Raw genomic sequence first — 15,661 nt, 5'->3', positions numbered from 1 at the left:
TTTGACTGTCTTGCTCTCAGCCTGGATATATTAACATCATCCCAGCTACAGAGATGTTCATGCTTTCTGCTAATTGTGAGCTGCCCCTTCTTGGAACTGCTCTGGAGAGTGTATTTCCAGTCTCTGAAAGATCTGACAGTGCATTGTGGAAAAAGTCTTATAGATCATAGTGTGTACATAAATATGTGTACATGTGTAATGTACATATATTTTTAAAAAATCAAAGCTAATCAAAGCTGTTATGTCAAGATACATTATCTACACCAAATAACATTAAAGGCCTACAGAGATGGGAATCTTTGTTTTGGGCATCTCACTCAAAGTTGATCAGGGTGAATACGCCTTCTTGATACACTGCCAGCTCTTGTGTCTGAAAAGTTAGCTTGACCTGTCAGTGAGAATTTGAGATATTTATGCAGTTTTTGCAGTCCCTTTCCTTTGTCACCTAAGCTTTGGTACACAGGAGTATGGACTGCTGATACTGGGCGGCAACATAGGATTTTATGCTTCTCTTTTCATGTCAGTGACTAGCAAATTTTCAATAAGGATTTAAACCAGTGATAAAAATCTTTCTTAGATCTAAAAAAAGATCCTTGACAGGATTTGAAAACTTGAATGTACCTGAGACAAATTTGCTATTTCAGCACAAAGATAAAATCCAGGATTTTGCTCTTTCCTCAAGCCCTAGACTTGTATGACTGAAAAGCTTCTCTGAGATGCTTGCTGAGGTGCACCTGGGCCACAATAACTACCTGATGCTTCTGGTAAGGGAACATCACTATTGATAGCCAGAGTTGTCTGATATCTCTGGTGACATCTAGAGTATTTGTGAGGTGGGAAGTAGCAGTAATAATCTTATTTCACAAGCATTGCAGCAGGTGACTTCATACTTGTATGGTAGAGTGAATTGGCACTGAATTTTTTGACAACACTAACAAGTTTTGCTACAGTGGTCTGCCTTGACCTAAAAATTCTGTCTGTCCTCCAAATAAAGGGCACAAATTGTAGAAGGGTACTTTAGACTACAAAGCAACCGCCTATCTTCTGGAAGACAAACTGTCTAGACCATTTCAACAATGGCTTCCCCAAGGAGAACAAAAGGTTTCCCATGCCGCAAGGCAATATGTGCTTTCTTCCAGACTCCGCAAAACTAGTAGTGGCTGTATGTCACTAGCATAACTTGCATCTGAAAGTCTGGTCTTGCATTGTAATGTGATGATTTTTGCTCTGGCTGGCCTTCTTAAAAACTCAGCTTGTTCTTTGACACGCTGTTGTGCTTCACAGCACAATCCATATGGATATTTGCTCTCATGATTGAGGATCTGACAGACAGGGCACAAGGGTAGGGAGAAACAAGAGTGGAGTGGTACAAGAGTATACTTGTATTCCTGCTATTGCTGCCAAAGGCTTTTGAATTATGAAACCCTGTCCTGAACTGCACTGGGTTAATCATAGAAGTGACTGGAGACAGAAAGAAATGTCTTGCTTAGGTGGTGGAGGGGGGAATTTAAGGGAGAGATGAAGTCATTAGCTCATGTAGGACACAGGCTGCATTTTGCTTATGTAACATTAGCTGGTTATGTTATGACAGTATTCTCACTCCTGTTTCTTGCCTTGCTATTTAGTCTCACGTTCTGAGTATTTAATTTGAACTCACTGCTTCAGATTTGAAAGACACAGTATTTCTGAAGAGAATTATTTTTCAGCTGCATTTGTTGAACTCTAAAAGATGATACTACCTTTTTCCACAGTCTTTGTTTATATATGTATGCCACTGCAACCACTGGAAGCCGCTGCTGCGTGTTTATTCCTTAGGGCTTTGTCTTTACTGCATATATATCCCAAATAGGTCAAATGCCACATTAGTGGCTGATTTTTCCTATGAAAATTTTATGCCTTGTGTATAGGTAATGATACTTATATGTACTTTAACTATTTCAAGGCATATAAAAGTGTAGTTTGCCTTTCCTGAAGGCTGTAATTTCATATTGCTCGTCATTATATGAAATACGTGGTAAAATTATCCCACTCCTGTGCTATGGGATGATGAAAGATCAAACAAAATTGTAATTAGTAAGCAATGAAATGACCACGCTGTGCAGATTAGCATTCTTGTTTCTCAGGGTGTTCTTGAAAGGTGTTCTTGAATAATGTAAGTCTTGCTTCTAGTAGATTTCATTTAAGAATTGAGATCTGGATAATCTAGATAATCTAGTCTAGATAAATTTCCAAGATGGTGAAAGTCTTCAAGGGCAAGACTTTGGAGGAGTAGCTGAGGTCTCTTGGATTGTTAAACTTTGAAGAGAAGACTGAGAGGTCACTTCATCACAGTCTGCAGCTTCCCTGAGGTGGTCAGTGGAGAGGGAGATGCTAATCTCCTTTCTCTGGTGACCAGTGACAAGACACATGGAAGTGGTGTGAAGCTGCATCAGAGGAAGTTCAGACTGGACACCAGGAAAAGATTCTTCACTCAGTGGTCAGTCATGGGAATAGGCAGCTGGTGGAAGTGGGCATGGTGCCACGGTTGTCAGAGCTCAAGAAGCATTTGGATGATGCCTTTAGTCATATAGTTTAGTTTTAGGTAGTCATTTGAGGAACTGGGTGTGGTCTTCATGATCCTTTTGGGTCCTTTTTAGCTTGAGAGATTCTATGGTTGCATTTTTTATCTATGCATCTGCCACTTATGACGGTAAATAAAATTTTGGTCATAAATGCCATGGTTTTTCTTACATTTTTAGAAACAGTCTACCTTCTGTCGTTCTTGAGGATATGAAGTCAGGATTTAACAGTATGAAAGGGTTGATTCTTAAAAGAAGAAAGCTTGGTTTTGTAGGACATTTGGCTAGCTGTTCATCAGAACTTTCCAGCCTCTCATTTTGTCTGCTAGCTAATGTATTCTGCTGCTTTGCTGTGCACACACTCACTCATAAAAAACAATAAAGAAGTTCGGAGAGTGTGCTGCTGCTCTGGCTCTTTCTGCATTTGTTGAGAATTATGATGTCTGTTCAGACAAATGTTAGAATAATCCCAAATTTGATGTGCAGCCTTGCCAGCACTTCAGAAAAGTGCTTTAGAGAATTGGAGCACAGCATTTTGCAAAAACAGAGGAAAGTTTAAAACTTATTTCACTGACAATCTGCAACTTCAGTTTGTTCTACAACAGACTCTGAGGCTTTTTTAAAAGAGAGATTCATCAAAACATTCTACATGCATTTGTCGTCAAAACTGTTGATGTAAACAGTTAAAGCTTAGGTATAGCCATGTTCACTGGCTTATGAAACTCCACAGATCTCGTAAACTAGAATCTTTTCTTGTTGAAACTTTAGATAGGCTCAAGGGGGTGCTAATGAGGCACCTTGAAGATGAGTCTACAGAGGAATATTAAATACACAAAATCATCACATCTGTCTCAGGAAGTAACCTGAACTGAAAGTAGTTGGAGCATGGATGATAGCAGGAGGGGGTGTTGTATGTGCTTGTCTTGTTCTTATTCTTTGCCATGTATCATTTCATGGCTGCCTTTGATGGAAGCAAGGTGCTGATGGGAATCAATCCTTGGTCTGGTGTGGATAAAGGAAGATGTCCTACTTCAAGTGTTTTGCATTGTCTCGAAGATCAGTAATTTCATATGACTAGGAAGAAAGAACAGCCCAAATGATTTGAACTGCTGATACTAAAATAACCATCACTACTTATGCCTTTCATTATGAAGTTCTCTGAGATCCACTCACCAGGACAAAGTTCTTTGTAAGGCTTCATGTGATTCATTGATAAGATGCATCTTTGTGGCTGGAAGTTAAACTCTTTGGTTGGGGCCTAACACAATTTTGCACTTATATGCTTTAAAGGGATTTATTCTTAAAATATTCATTTATGCTTCTTTTTTATGCATCCAGAATTCCTAGGGATTTCTTTTAATCTTCAGCCTTAGGAGTTTTAGAAAGAAAAAATGATAGTTTTAGTAATGCCTTTGGATTTGATAGACAAAAGCATTTTTAGCTGTGTTCTTGCGATCACCAGCAACATTTCAGTTCAATAGTTACAAGCAGCACTGATACCATGAAACAGATTTTAAGTTCATCAGGTCTACTACAAAGTCAACCCGATGATTTTCGCTGGAAGCCTAAAGAACAGTTACACATTTTCTTTCTTGGTGACTTGTTTTTATAAATCTGGATTTGTCTTGTCCTGTTTAAGATGATTGGAGACCAGCAGTCTTGTGTCCTTCAGGTTGATAAGGAGGACCGTGTATATTATTTTGTCAAGGCAGTAAACACTTATTCCTTGAAAATGGAGAATAGATTTTGATTAATAATGGATTTTTTTTCTGTTGCTTTTAAGTTGCTGATTGAATTTACTGATACTGCTTGAAAGATCCTTAGATTTAATTTAGCTATTCCAAATTTCCTTCCATTGCTACCCTACAAAGTCTTCCATCTACTTAACTCTTCGCTTGGTATAGTCACAGCTTGATCAAATGTGTTGTGTATTCTCATTTCATGATGTTGTATGAATTAACATCAAAGTGCCTCCTTCTTGGGACATGTCCATGTCAAAGGGTGTTGACAAAGATCCTACTTAGTGTTGGACTAGGCAGTGAGAGGACTTGATTGTCTCTTGAAGTTCTGATGTAGAAAGATGTTTTGTTTTGAAATCCTGGTTCTGAATCTCATATGGAGCTGGTAGACATAAATACAACTCCTTATTTTAAAATGATGGCGGAATACAGTGTTTTAATGCATTTGATCATGTGAAAAATGACATCAGCTCTTCTCATCTATGTGTTCTTTTTCTTTCTAAAAGTGTCATCTGCTTTTGCACTGCAGTGATACGGTGATTGCTGATTGAGAAGGAAAAGTTGCCTACTAAGCCAACAGTGGTATTTTCTGTATCTCATGTTCATAGCAGCTAGACCAGACCTTCAGACTTTTTGTCACAGCCAAGATTACCATATGAGGTTGGAAGACTTCAAGCTGCATCTTTTTGATGTGATCCTATTGTGATTGCAGCTCTGACTGGGGGAACTGCCAGCCTTTCATGTGAAGCACACAAACAATTAGTGGGAAGTAGGGAGAAAACTGTCTTATTCTGGACTTTTTTTTTTCTGATTGTGTTTTTTTCTGTACAAGACTGTAAGGTTTTACAAGCAGTAGTAAGGCTTCATGGTAGTCTGGAAAATAGGTCAAACCTATTCTCGCTAGGGAGATGAGCACTAAGGCAGAAGCTTGTGATCAAATAGATGATTCCAGTTGGCATGAAGTTTGGCATTTATTTTAATCTCTGGAAAACTGAATAGGAACTAGCTGTGTTTCTGCTGAGTGTGTGTATGTAGATATATAAATCCTATATTTTTCTATGCAATTTCAGTATGGACTGTATTACATGTGTTGGAGTTCTTAATGCTGGACTGAGTGAAATTTGGCATGGCAACTGAAATGCAAATTTTTGTCTTTTCATGTGATGATTGAACTGCAATTTCTGTATTTTTAATGTTTAAAAGGTTTTGAAAAGAGAGAAAAAGAAATGCTTCAGTTAAAGATGGATATACTAAAATTATTTTTAGGTAGTCACTAAGTTACTGTGATTTGCAGCTGTTACACAAAACAGAAAAAGTTGTGTGTAACTCCATTCTATCAATTAAATGTGTATAGACAGTCCATAAAAGTATTTAACCAATGATGTATAAAGGCCTATATGGACTTGTGAGTCTCCTTGTGTGGAGCACAGTGCGAGATGAGTTTAAATTGTGAGCACCTTACCAGCTTACTAAAACTTCTGCCCAGCATTAGGCATAGCACTTAAAAGAAAATACCTGCGGCAAAATTACAAGAAATACTTTCTACTCACACGTTCTTGTGGTATTTAAAATCTGCTTTTGGAAGAAATCCACTGCTGTTGTTATCCGTTTTGAAAAGCGTGCGTCACTGGCATTATGTTTGATTTCATAAAAATAAATCTTTAAAAAATAGAAATGGTGATTTTTTTAGGATCAAAGGGTGAGCACCTTTCTCAAACAAGATTAAAAGTTCTATAGAAAGGCTTGGGGGGGATTTATTCTCTGTGTATAATCCTTTAATGATATCCTGTGTTACAAATTCATCAGAAAAAATTTGAACTGTTCCTTTGTTTCTGGCATTTCAAAGACAACTCTTTCTCCAGAATCCTCATGAGCCAGAATCTGGGTTGATTTATAGACTATTCTTTTCAAAAATTTAAACAATATGTCAAATCATTAGATTAGTAAGTGTAACAAAGACCAGGGTTTTCAGTCACATTTATGAGTTCACAAATTCTCTTTTCTTGGAATGCATGTGTACAGCCAGGTTGAATAATTGCCCAGTGCTGGGAATTTAGATGATCTAGACTTTTCCAGAATGTCACGATTTATATTTTCACAAATGATTAATTTTTAGAATTGTTGCATCCATGAGAAGTGAGTGATTGATGGGATTGGCTGTCCCTCAGATTTAGTCTCTGATGCAAAAAAGCAACCCTAGTCAGAAAGGCAGCAGGCTCCACTGCTCTCTGTGGTTAGGGCATTTGCTTTAAATGCAAAGCTTAGGAGATGTACTTTTGAAAGAGGACTCTCTGTGTGTGTGTGTGTGTGTGTGTGTGTGTGTGTGTGTGTGTGTGTTTTCAATGTTCAATGCACTGTTTTCCAGAAAGATTTATTTGGTAATAATATTTTCTTATATATTATTGTTATAGTTGTATATAATAATAATAACATAAAGTTCTTCCTACACAAACACTCAGCAATCATTTCATCATCAAGAGCGTGAGTTTTGACACTTTTCTGTTAAGTGTAGGGATGAGATAATTATTCCCCTCTGTTTGCAAAAAATTCTCATATTAGAGGTAAGACATAGTTACATGTGTGTTGTGTTCTTTTATTGCTCCAATATCTTATGTGGTTTTAAAGGACAGCCACCTGCAATTCTTATTTTACTTCATTCTTTTGACATGTAACTCTAGAATTACCAAGTAATCTATTCATTTTTTTGTTTGTTTTTTTCCCCAGACTGATCTTGATTATGTTAACAGTGTTGTTGCAAGCCTGGAAAGAGAGTAAGTTGTAGTTTTAATTGGGGATTTCTTGGTTTATTGATGATAAAATAAATCAGGTTGTAATAAGCAATTAAAAATATTCTGGAAATAGAGGTCATGCCTTTTTGTTTTGTAGAGCTTTGGACTTTTGAACAAAAAAGTAAGACAAATTAAGAGTCAGCGATTCAATCAATTAAACTGTAAAACATTAAGTGGGATTAAATTATTTGATGCACCATAAACAGGTGGGATTGTTTAAACATGAATGGAAATTTGTGATGTCTGTGTTAGGGCCTTGTATTCTGTATGTTCAAAGAGAACTGTAGGAAAAAAAAAATCACCAGTTTCTGAAAAAGCACAAAAAAATGTTTAGAATGTGTTTGATTCTGATTGGCAGAAGTGCTCTGAAAGACATGCTAAGGAAAACAATACTTTTTCCTATACTACTGTTCTTCTGTAAGGCTCATGTGAGCAAGTCCTCATCCCCAGACACTACAACTGCTCCAACAGACAGTGAGCAGGAGCTACAGGACTCAGAATCTCTCCTGTGACTTCAGGATGTTTCTATTGGCAGGTTTTCAACAGAGATCAATTCTGGCTTGGTGGAAGTAATAGCCCCTCCTGCAACATACTATCCTGACTTGACAAACTTGAAAGAAACATTTGGAGACTCAAAAGAGAGAGTGAGGTAGGTTTATTCCCCCAGATCTTTTCCCATCTCCTCCCACGCCCACACTTCAGTTGTTTATAAAACGGCAAGTGGGATGTGAATTCTTGAAATGTTTTCTTACTGTAATTCTTGCAAGTGTGGGGGTGCTAAAAGTGCTCTGTGAATCCATCTCATTCTTAGCTACATGCTGCTCTGTGCATGATCAGAGCCTATGCTTGGTTGAATCCATTTAGTGGTAAAATTTGGGAGGAGAACTGAGACATTGGATATACTTTTATTCCTGTATGTGGACTCTTTAGTTTGCTGTTTTTCTTCATGAAATACAGGGTAAAACCCAGTAGTACTTGTTGAATTACCATTTTAAATGCACATGTGTTTTTAGTGAAATGTCAGGTAGTTGTCACAAAGTCAGGTTCAAATTAAACCAGTTTGATGTCTGTATTAAAGCATAAGGTGAAAGCTTTGTTCCTTTTTTTTTCAGACAGTGGATTTCCTGAGGGAACAATGCCAAAAGCAGCTGTCCTAACATTTCACTAATATGTGTCATTCTTCATAATGAAATTTACTTTATATTGCCAGCTTGTATTGAAATAACATCTTTTCATAAACCTTAAGCTTTCAATTTAATTTCAGATGGAGAACAAAACAAAACTTGGATTATTGTTTTCTTATGATGTATGCCCAGAAAAAAGGGGTTTATTATATTCAGGTAAATTTTTCTTCTTTATTTTGAGACAAGTTTTCAAATGTGTCTCTGGAAATTATGTTGTTGGACACATCAGAAGGACCTACACAGAACAGAGAACTTGATCCCATAATTTAAAGAGGGCATTAAGTATGGTGGTTATGGTATATGGGAAAGTAATTTGAGGAGGATAGTGTCACTGTCTCTGAAGTAAAAAGTAATTTGTCCTATGTCACTTGTCGTAAGAGGCCTAGCAAAAAAAAGTGAAGGAACCCAAGCAGCTTAACTATTTTTTCCTTGTCCCTCTAATGAATTATTGTTGAGTTGCCTAGGCAAAAAAAAAAGAAAAACAACAAAAAACAAAAAACAACAACAACAACAAAAAAACAACCACAAAAAAAACCCTAAAAAAGCCAGCATAGTTTTTAGTGGGAATGAAGCTAAAATCTATATTTATTTTCTTTTGAAAGTGCAGTGTCACTTTAATATGACTGTTGTGTATAGACATGGAACTTTTCTTTCTTGAGATGTTTCTAACAACAGAGTTAAGTAGTTCTTCTCCACTTTAGCTCAGAATTGTTCCTATCATGTGTTTCTGCTTTGAAGTAGACATCTTACCTACAGGTATTGTAGATTTAGTAACTGCACTAATGATCTTTATTTAGATGTTGTGCCTGTGTCCTTGGGGTGTAAAGTCCCACACATCTCATCTAGTTTTCACAAAGCTATGCTGACTCCTCTCTGAGAGCTGTTGGAGTCTCAGCTCTCTGGGAAGCTGCAGAGCCAATAGCATGTGACAGTCTGGTTTGATACTGAGAAGCTGCACAAATACTAGTGCCAGCACGAGGGGGAGGGCATGACTGCCCTGTGAGAAAGGACAGGAGAAGCAGGATCCCTAATGCTGCAATTGGCTGCACTTACTGGGAATTAAAGGGATGTAGCACCCCATGTTGGCAGTTCTGCAGCTTGGACTAGGTGGTGATGGACTATTCACCTGTGCTTCTGTTGGACAGGTGAAATGAATCCTACCTCTGCAGATGTTGTGTCCCTTAGCCTCTTTTCTCAGAGGAGGAACTCTTTCAGTGCTCTTTCATTTGTGAGTCAACAATCACATTTGTGTACAAATAATACAGATATTAAACTTTTACTGATGATGCCACTTAGACTAACATTATTTCATGGATGTTTTTCCTATGAAGAAAGAAGCTGGAAAAGCAGGGTTCTAAAGTAAAAAGTTGAGATATGTTTGTGGATTCTTACTAGTTTCTATATAACTTCTCCACAAGGATTCTGTATTAGTTCTCCACAAACAGACAGACTGATGCCTACAATAGTTATTCCAGGCTATGACATCTATGTTTTATATCAGTGCTAGCATTAGAAATATACGGCTATGTGTTAGCAATCTATTATAAGTCAGTATTTCCTAGCTGTACTGTTTTCTATTGCTTTGCTAGTGCTTTTTTTTAATGTTGATATTGCTTCTGCCTTCCTCTAGCTTGAAGATGACATTGTTGTCAAGCAGAATTATTTCAGCACAATAAAAAATTTTGCACTTCAGCTTGCCTCTGAAGATTGGATGATTCTAGAATTTTCTCAGCTGGGTTTCATTGGTAAGAAAATGTTCCCTTTTGCAGTTTGAAAGGACACATTCATACTCAAACTGTGAATTAATAGTGATCTGACTTCAAAGCTGTCTTCTTTGTACTGGAAATAGACCAAGTAGTAGAAATTCACTGCCTTTTTTTGGAAGTCTGGTTTAGCTCATGGTTGTTGCTTTTGCCCCTCATTTGTTTCATATACTTTTGTATGACAGATGCAAACTCAAACTGTTGGAAAAGAGGGCATTTTTATAACCAAAAAATATTTTATAAAAATACTAACAATCAAACTGCAAGGCATGATTTATTTTTAATTTTGTTGCTGTTAAAATGAAAATGTAATTAAAACATAACTGACAGAAATAAAGAAAACCCATGAAAATTAGCTCCTCCTAAAATAACTTCATTGCTGTTTGTGCCAAAATTTCCAAGAGTTAGCAGGCATGAGTTTGTTGCAAAGCCTGTTCTATCTCCATCTTTCTACTTCATGAAGGAGAAGTTATGACAATCTGTTCCTTCCTAGATGCAGAGTCTGTCATTGGCAATGAACAACAGTGAGAGGAGTTAATGCAGGATCTTGGGTTGTGGGTCAACTGTCAGGGTGCTCTGGAAATTATGGTTCATCTTTTCATAGAGAGATACTAGACTTAACAGAAAAGCAATGATAGAGAAATTTGGAAGAGATTTTAGAAATCAAAAGGTTATTTCATTACTACACTGATGTGTCATGATCTTTTTAAAAGCAGCAAGCTGGAGATATGCAAGGAAAAATCAAAAGCTGGGGCAGACTTTGGAGATTCCTGTGGTCAACACAAATGGTTCCAATATGATGGCTGTAAGCTGAGTTCAGAACAGAAAGAAAATCCTGTGTGTAACAGATAAAAGTGCAGCCCTGAATTCTGTCATTCTCTTGGAAATTCTTGTTGTTCTCTTTCCTTTGGATCTACTTCCCAGAGAATGGCTTCATTTTTAGCTCAGTGATCCATAATGGTTGTACTGAGAACTGAGCATGTTGGCGCTGCTTGAATATGTGCTGTCCTGTTTCCAGCTCAGCATCAGGTGGGCAATAATTCCCTGACTCTGGGGGTCTCAGAGGTTTCTGGAGTAGAAAGGAAAACACTAATTATCCCTCCTACATGCTATGTTAGGGAACAGAATGTAGACTTTGGAGACTTGCTTGCCAGTTCAACCTACAGAAACAGTGGGGAGGAGGAAAGGAAATGGGCAGAGTGAAGTCTCCTTATACACCTGGCCATCACTTAACTGCTTTGGGCTACCATCAGATATACACTGTTAATGAAATAATTGTGGAATTGGTTCTGTGACCTTAGAGGTGGGAGAAATAGGAAATTATGCTGCCTAGCATGGAGAAATAAGAAGTTAAGTAGTTTACTGACATCTTGCCCTAAATAAGCTTCTCCTTGGTTGGGGAACTCCTTGCAACATTCTGTTTTTGTGTTAGCAGGGACTGGTTGAATACAGCATTTGATGAGGCTTTGTTTCTACTGTTGAACAGTTAAACACTAACCCAGACTCAGCCCACAATTTGAGTTTAACCTCCAGTCTAATTAGACTTTAAGTGTAAATTCTGTATGGAGTTCCTGGGCTATAGAATTTACATCTATTCTACATTTGCCTGATTTAGTAGTAGAGTGTGCTCGCTTACAAATTGCCACTATGCAAGAATGACACATCAAATGTGCATAAAACCAAATGTGCATAAAACCAACTTACACTTTTGGATGTGTGCTGTCTACCCCATGCAGTTGTATTTCAGCTCGTTTAACTTGCTTAATATTTGTGTATTTCACCCACACCCCCACCCCCCCCTTTTTATTCTCTGTTGTAGAGGGCACAGTGTTTAAGCTGGGTGGGGTAGGTAGGTAGTTCTTAATACTGAGACTTGGCTTAATCAAAAGCACAATTGTTTGTTTTTCTATACTGTCTGTATACTTCTGGGCAGTGTGGGCTCTGAAAGTAGCTGTAGTTCAATTTAGTTGTTAGCTCCTGCTGCTTGCATCCCTGTTCTTTGTTCTTTGTATCATATTTGTTTGCCTCCTTTTAACTAGATGATATCAGTAGAATTTCAGATGGATTTAGCCGTGGCTACAGATCTTAACATTGCTTTTCTACCTAGAAAATTAAATTAGATTTTTTTCTTCTTCCAATATAGCTACTTATTCTGTTTTTAAGCTTTGAGAGAAAAATTAGTATTCATAAGAGCAACTAAAGCTTTTGGCTCTGGTACACATTGGTGTGCTATAACCATATATTGCTTGGAAATTTTATGCAAGTAATGTAGATTTTTCTCATCTCTGCTATCCCTTTATGGATCTTGATGCAGATTGATACTGTGGCAATTTGGTAATGCAGATACCTTTGGGAAGAACAACAGTAGTTTGTAACTGGGGAGCAGTTTTATGTGTAGATGTCTAAGATAGAATGTAGAGCACTGAATTCACAGAATCATAGAATGGTCTGGTGTGGAAAGGACCTTGAAGTCATCCAGTTCCAGCCCCCCTGCCAAGGACAAGGACACCTGTCCCTAGACCTAGTTGCTCAGAGCTCCATCCAGCCTGGCTTTAAACACTTCCAGGGATAGACTATCCATGGCTTCTCTGGGAAACTGTTGTCTAGATGCTACTGATTTAGAAATAATCTCTCAAAAAGAAAGGTGTGGTTGATTCACTGTTAGATGTTGGAAACCTTGTTTAGCTTGCAAGTTTGCGAGGTAAAAATGTGGGGTTTTTTGTCATAGTGTATTTCTGAACTGAAAATCTAATTTATGCAAGTGCTACATGAGGAAGTGGCAAATGTAGCTATTTAGGCTGACAGCAGGATTATAGAATTCTGTCACCTCTGCCACAGAACAGACGTTGCTTCCTTTGGTTTTTTTAAATCCTGAAAGCATAGTCTTAAGTGCTGTCAAGTATCTAATAAATAATGGGTGAGATGTATGCTGTTTCCTTAAGAAGCTCTGTGGAAGGAGATGTATCTTTTACTCTTCCGGATTCTTGTTTGCACGGCGACACCTGTGACTTAATGTAGGAAAGTCCTATGAGCTTTTTATGAGGGATAATGATTTGTCTTCCAACTGCCTGCGAGCTGAAGTGTTTTCCAGAGGAACTGCAATCCTTGCACTGTACCTATAATGCCAGCTGTCACAAACATTTCATGGAATGGTCTGAAATGGCCTTTTGGTTTTCTTATACAGTTCCTCTGAGTCTTGTTGTGCCCTGATGTTTTAAGGCCTGTAGTTCTGATTATTTTAAGTTGTTCTGATTGCAGTTTTGCTCAAGCTGTGCACATAGTTGAAGTTTGGGAAAGAGCAGAGCAAGTCAAACATTTGAGCTTTAAATAACTTCAAAGAGATTCTGGTTTTAATGCCAGCAATTTGCATATCATTACCAGGGAAAGCATTGAAAACATCAGCTATAGCTAGACTATGTGCTTGCAGGTGTAAAATTATTGTTGGTGTAGACTAAATGTTAGTGATGCTCATGTGGAAGAATTAAAATTATTTAGATATTGGCAATTCAGAAAACAAAGTGTTTCATTCTGTGTGTGTGCCTTGTGTTTGCCAGCAAAATACTGAGATAGCCATAATAATTCACTAAGGATGGCCTTTAAAAGGACTGAAAAATGAATAGACGTCTTGTCAGGTCACAGTAAATCAGAAAGTGTTCCACACTTCGGTCTTTTTTTCAGTCCTGATTGTCATTTTTATTAATATAGATAAATAAATTGGAGAAAGTCTATTTTGTATCTCTAGAATTTTATGGAGCAAAATTTTACATTTGTCTCTTAGTTCTTTCAGATTTTGGAGTTTCTTCACAATGGTAGGTTGTATGTGCCCAGAATCCAAAAGCTCTGAAGTTTTGTCAGCAGAGTGTCCTGGATTTATGTCTGTTCCCATGTACTGTACCAAGTGCATTCACATGGAGCAGGATGAGCCATTGCTTCAATTCTTTCACAGATTTTGCAGTTAGAGGCAGTGCATGTTCACTGCAGTGTTTTGCTTAGGCCTCTTTGGCTTGATGATTTCTGACTGCATATTGGGGATGGCCCAATATGGGCAATCCCTAGGTTGGATTTGGATGGTGTCTCAGTGGTTGTGTGGCTCACAGCACTTTCCTCATATGCAGCTGCATGGGAGCTGCAGGGCAGAAGGACCTCAGCAAATGTTTCCACTTGTTCTTGGGCTGTGGCTGTGCCCTAGGGAAGCCAGGCTGGTGCTGCTGCTGCTCTTGGCTAGGAGAGACTAGGCAAGGGCTTGGTTGATTTGGATTCAGAGGGGCTGGGTGTTGGATTTCTGCAGTAGGAGTTGTACTGGACTAGTTTCCATTTCCTGTGGCAGCTAGGGATCCAGAGTTTTGAAGACCTGCTTAGCCGGAGACTTCACTGCAGAGCTCTGGTTTTGAGCTGCTGTAGAGAGACTGTTTTGGTGGGAAAAAGAGGACATGGATCCATGGCAGAACTGCTGTACAGGTGGTGTCCTGAGACAGAAATGATAGTTGAGTGAGGCAATGTTATACAGAGGGACGAGGGGCTTGGACCAGGCTGTGTGTGGAAGGTGGTGACGGCATTTCAGAAAGTGGTATGGGGATGTCTATCCTTGATTACTGAAGGAAGACAAGGGCTTGTCTTGGGATCAGGGTGTTTCCTGTTCATCTTTGCTCCACTGTTCATTAGAAATTAACATGAGAAGACTTTGTCTCCAATGTTGAACACTTCCATGGTGCTGCGAGTGTAATGGACCCTGCTTGGGTCTAAAGATGCCAGTGCAGGTAAAGCTGGCTCACCTCTTATTCTGACTAGCTGCAGTTGGATGTGTCAGAGTAGCTTGGTTGGTTGGTTTGGTTTTTTGTGGTTGGTTGGTTGGTTGGTTGGGTTTTGTTTGCTTTGTTTTTCCCTGCTGTGCCCTGTGACATCACCATGGCAATTGGATTATTCCCCAAGTCTGGGGTGATTGACTCATAGTGGACAGTAGAGTGCCAGCCTAAAGGAAACTGCTTCTGAGCCTAGATAAGTTTGCCATATGGAGGTAAATAATACATTGATATCCTGCTTCTATTTTATGTAAAATTAGGATAACTTAAATTAGGGATAAGAGTAAATTCCTACTCTTATCTTCATTCTTCTTCTCAGTTTGCTTAATTGTAGGATCCTGTACCTTCTTCCAAGTTGCCAAGTTCTCAGTGACATGGTCTGCGACTGAGGACACGACAATAATCCTTATGTTCTTCAGAAGATGAGCTAGTCAAAGTAAAAAATGTCAGTGTGATTCTTCTGCTCTGTCCTTGAATAGAAGAATAAAAGGATTCTGGAGCATCATGGCTGTGTATAGATCCTGGAAGAGAAATTGAGATTAGGGCAATATGTGGGGATATTTCTGTATTCTGACTCTCAACATATTGTGCATCTCTCTGACACCACATGGAAAGGTGCACTTTGTATGGAAACAGATGTGACTGACAGACTGCCTCAGCAGTTGTCACCTAGAAATGATGGTTTCAGTCCCATAAAAATCCCAGAAACATCTGATTAGTCCCATTTTTTAGCTGGTGTTTTATCAGGGCTTACAATATTTTTCTCCTCTCCTGCCCTATGCCATTGAAAGCAGTAGGCTGAGATGAATCACCAGGAAAACTGGGGTCT

At 38.4% G+C, this 15,661-nt stretch overlaps 1 protein-coding gene across 5 annotated transcripts in view; it reads left to right on the top strand.

Annotated features, from left to right (window-relative positions):
- The window catches only part of MGAT4A (alpha-1,3-mannosyl-glycoprotein 4-beta-N-acetylglucosaminyltransferase A), a 78,715-nt gene that overhangs the window by 37,857 nt on the left and 25,197 nt on the right, over positions 1–15,661 (top strand). For all 5 annotated transcript variants that reach the window (XM_059839486.1, XM_059839488.1, XM_059839485.1 and 2 more), the window contains 4 exons: positions 7,022–7,068; positions 7,622–7,735; positions 8,351–8,426; positions 9,901–10,015. In XM_059839486.1, coding sequence (XP_059695469.1) covers positions 7,022–7,068; positions 7,622–7,735; positions 8,351–8,426; positions 9,901–10,015 — 352 coding nt within the window. The remainder of the gene's footprint in view (positions 1–7,021; positions 7,069–7,621; positions 7,736–8,350; positions 8,427–9,900; positions 10,016–15,661) is intronic.

This window comes from Haemorhous mexicanus, chromosome 2 (assembly GCF_027477595.1).
Source record: "Haemorhous mexicanus isolate bHaeMex1 chromosome 2, bHaeMex1.pri, whole genome shotgun sequence".
In the NCBI taxonomy this organism is placed as follows: domain Eukaryota; kingdom Metazoa; phylum Chordata; class Aves; order Passeriformes; family Fringillidae; genus Haemorhous; species Haemorhous mexicanus.
The sequence above is the reverse complement of the archived record's forward strand: the minus strand, read 5'-3'. Positions and strand labels throughout refer to the sequence as shown.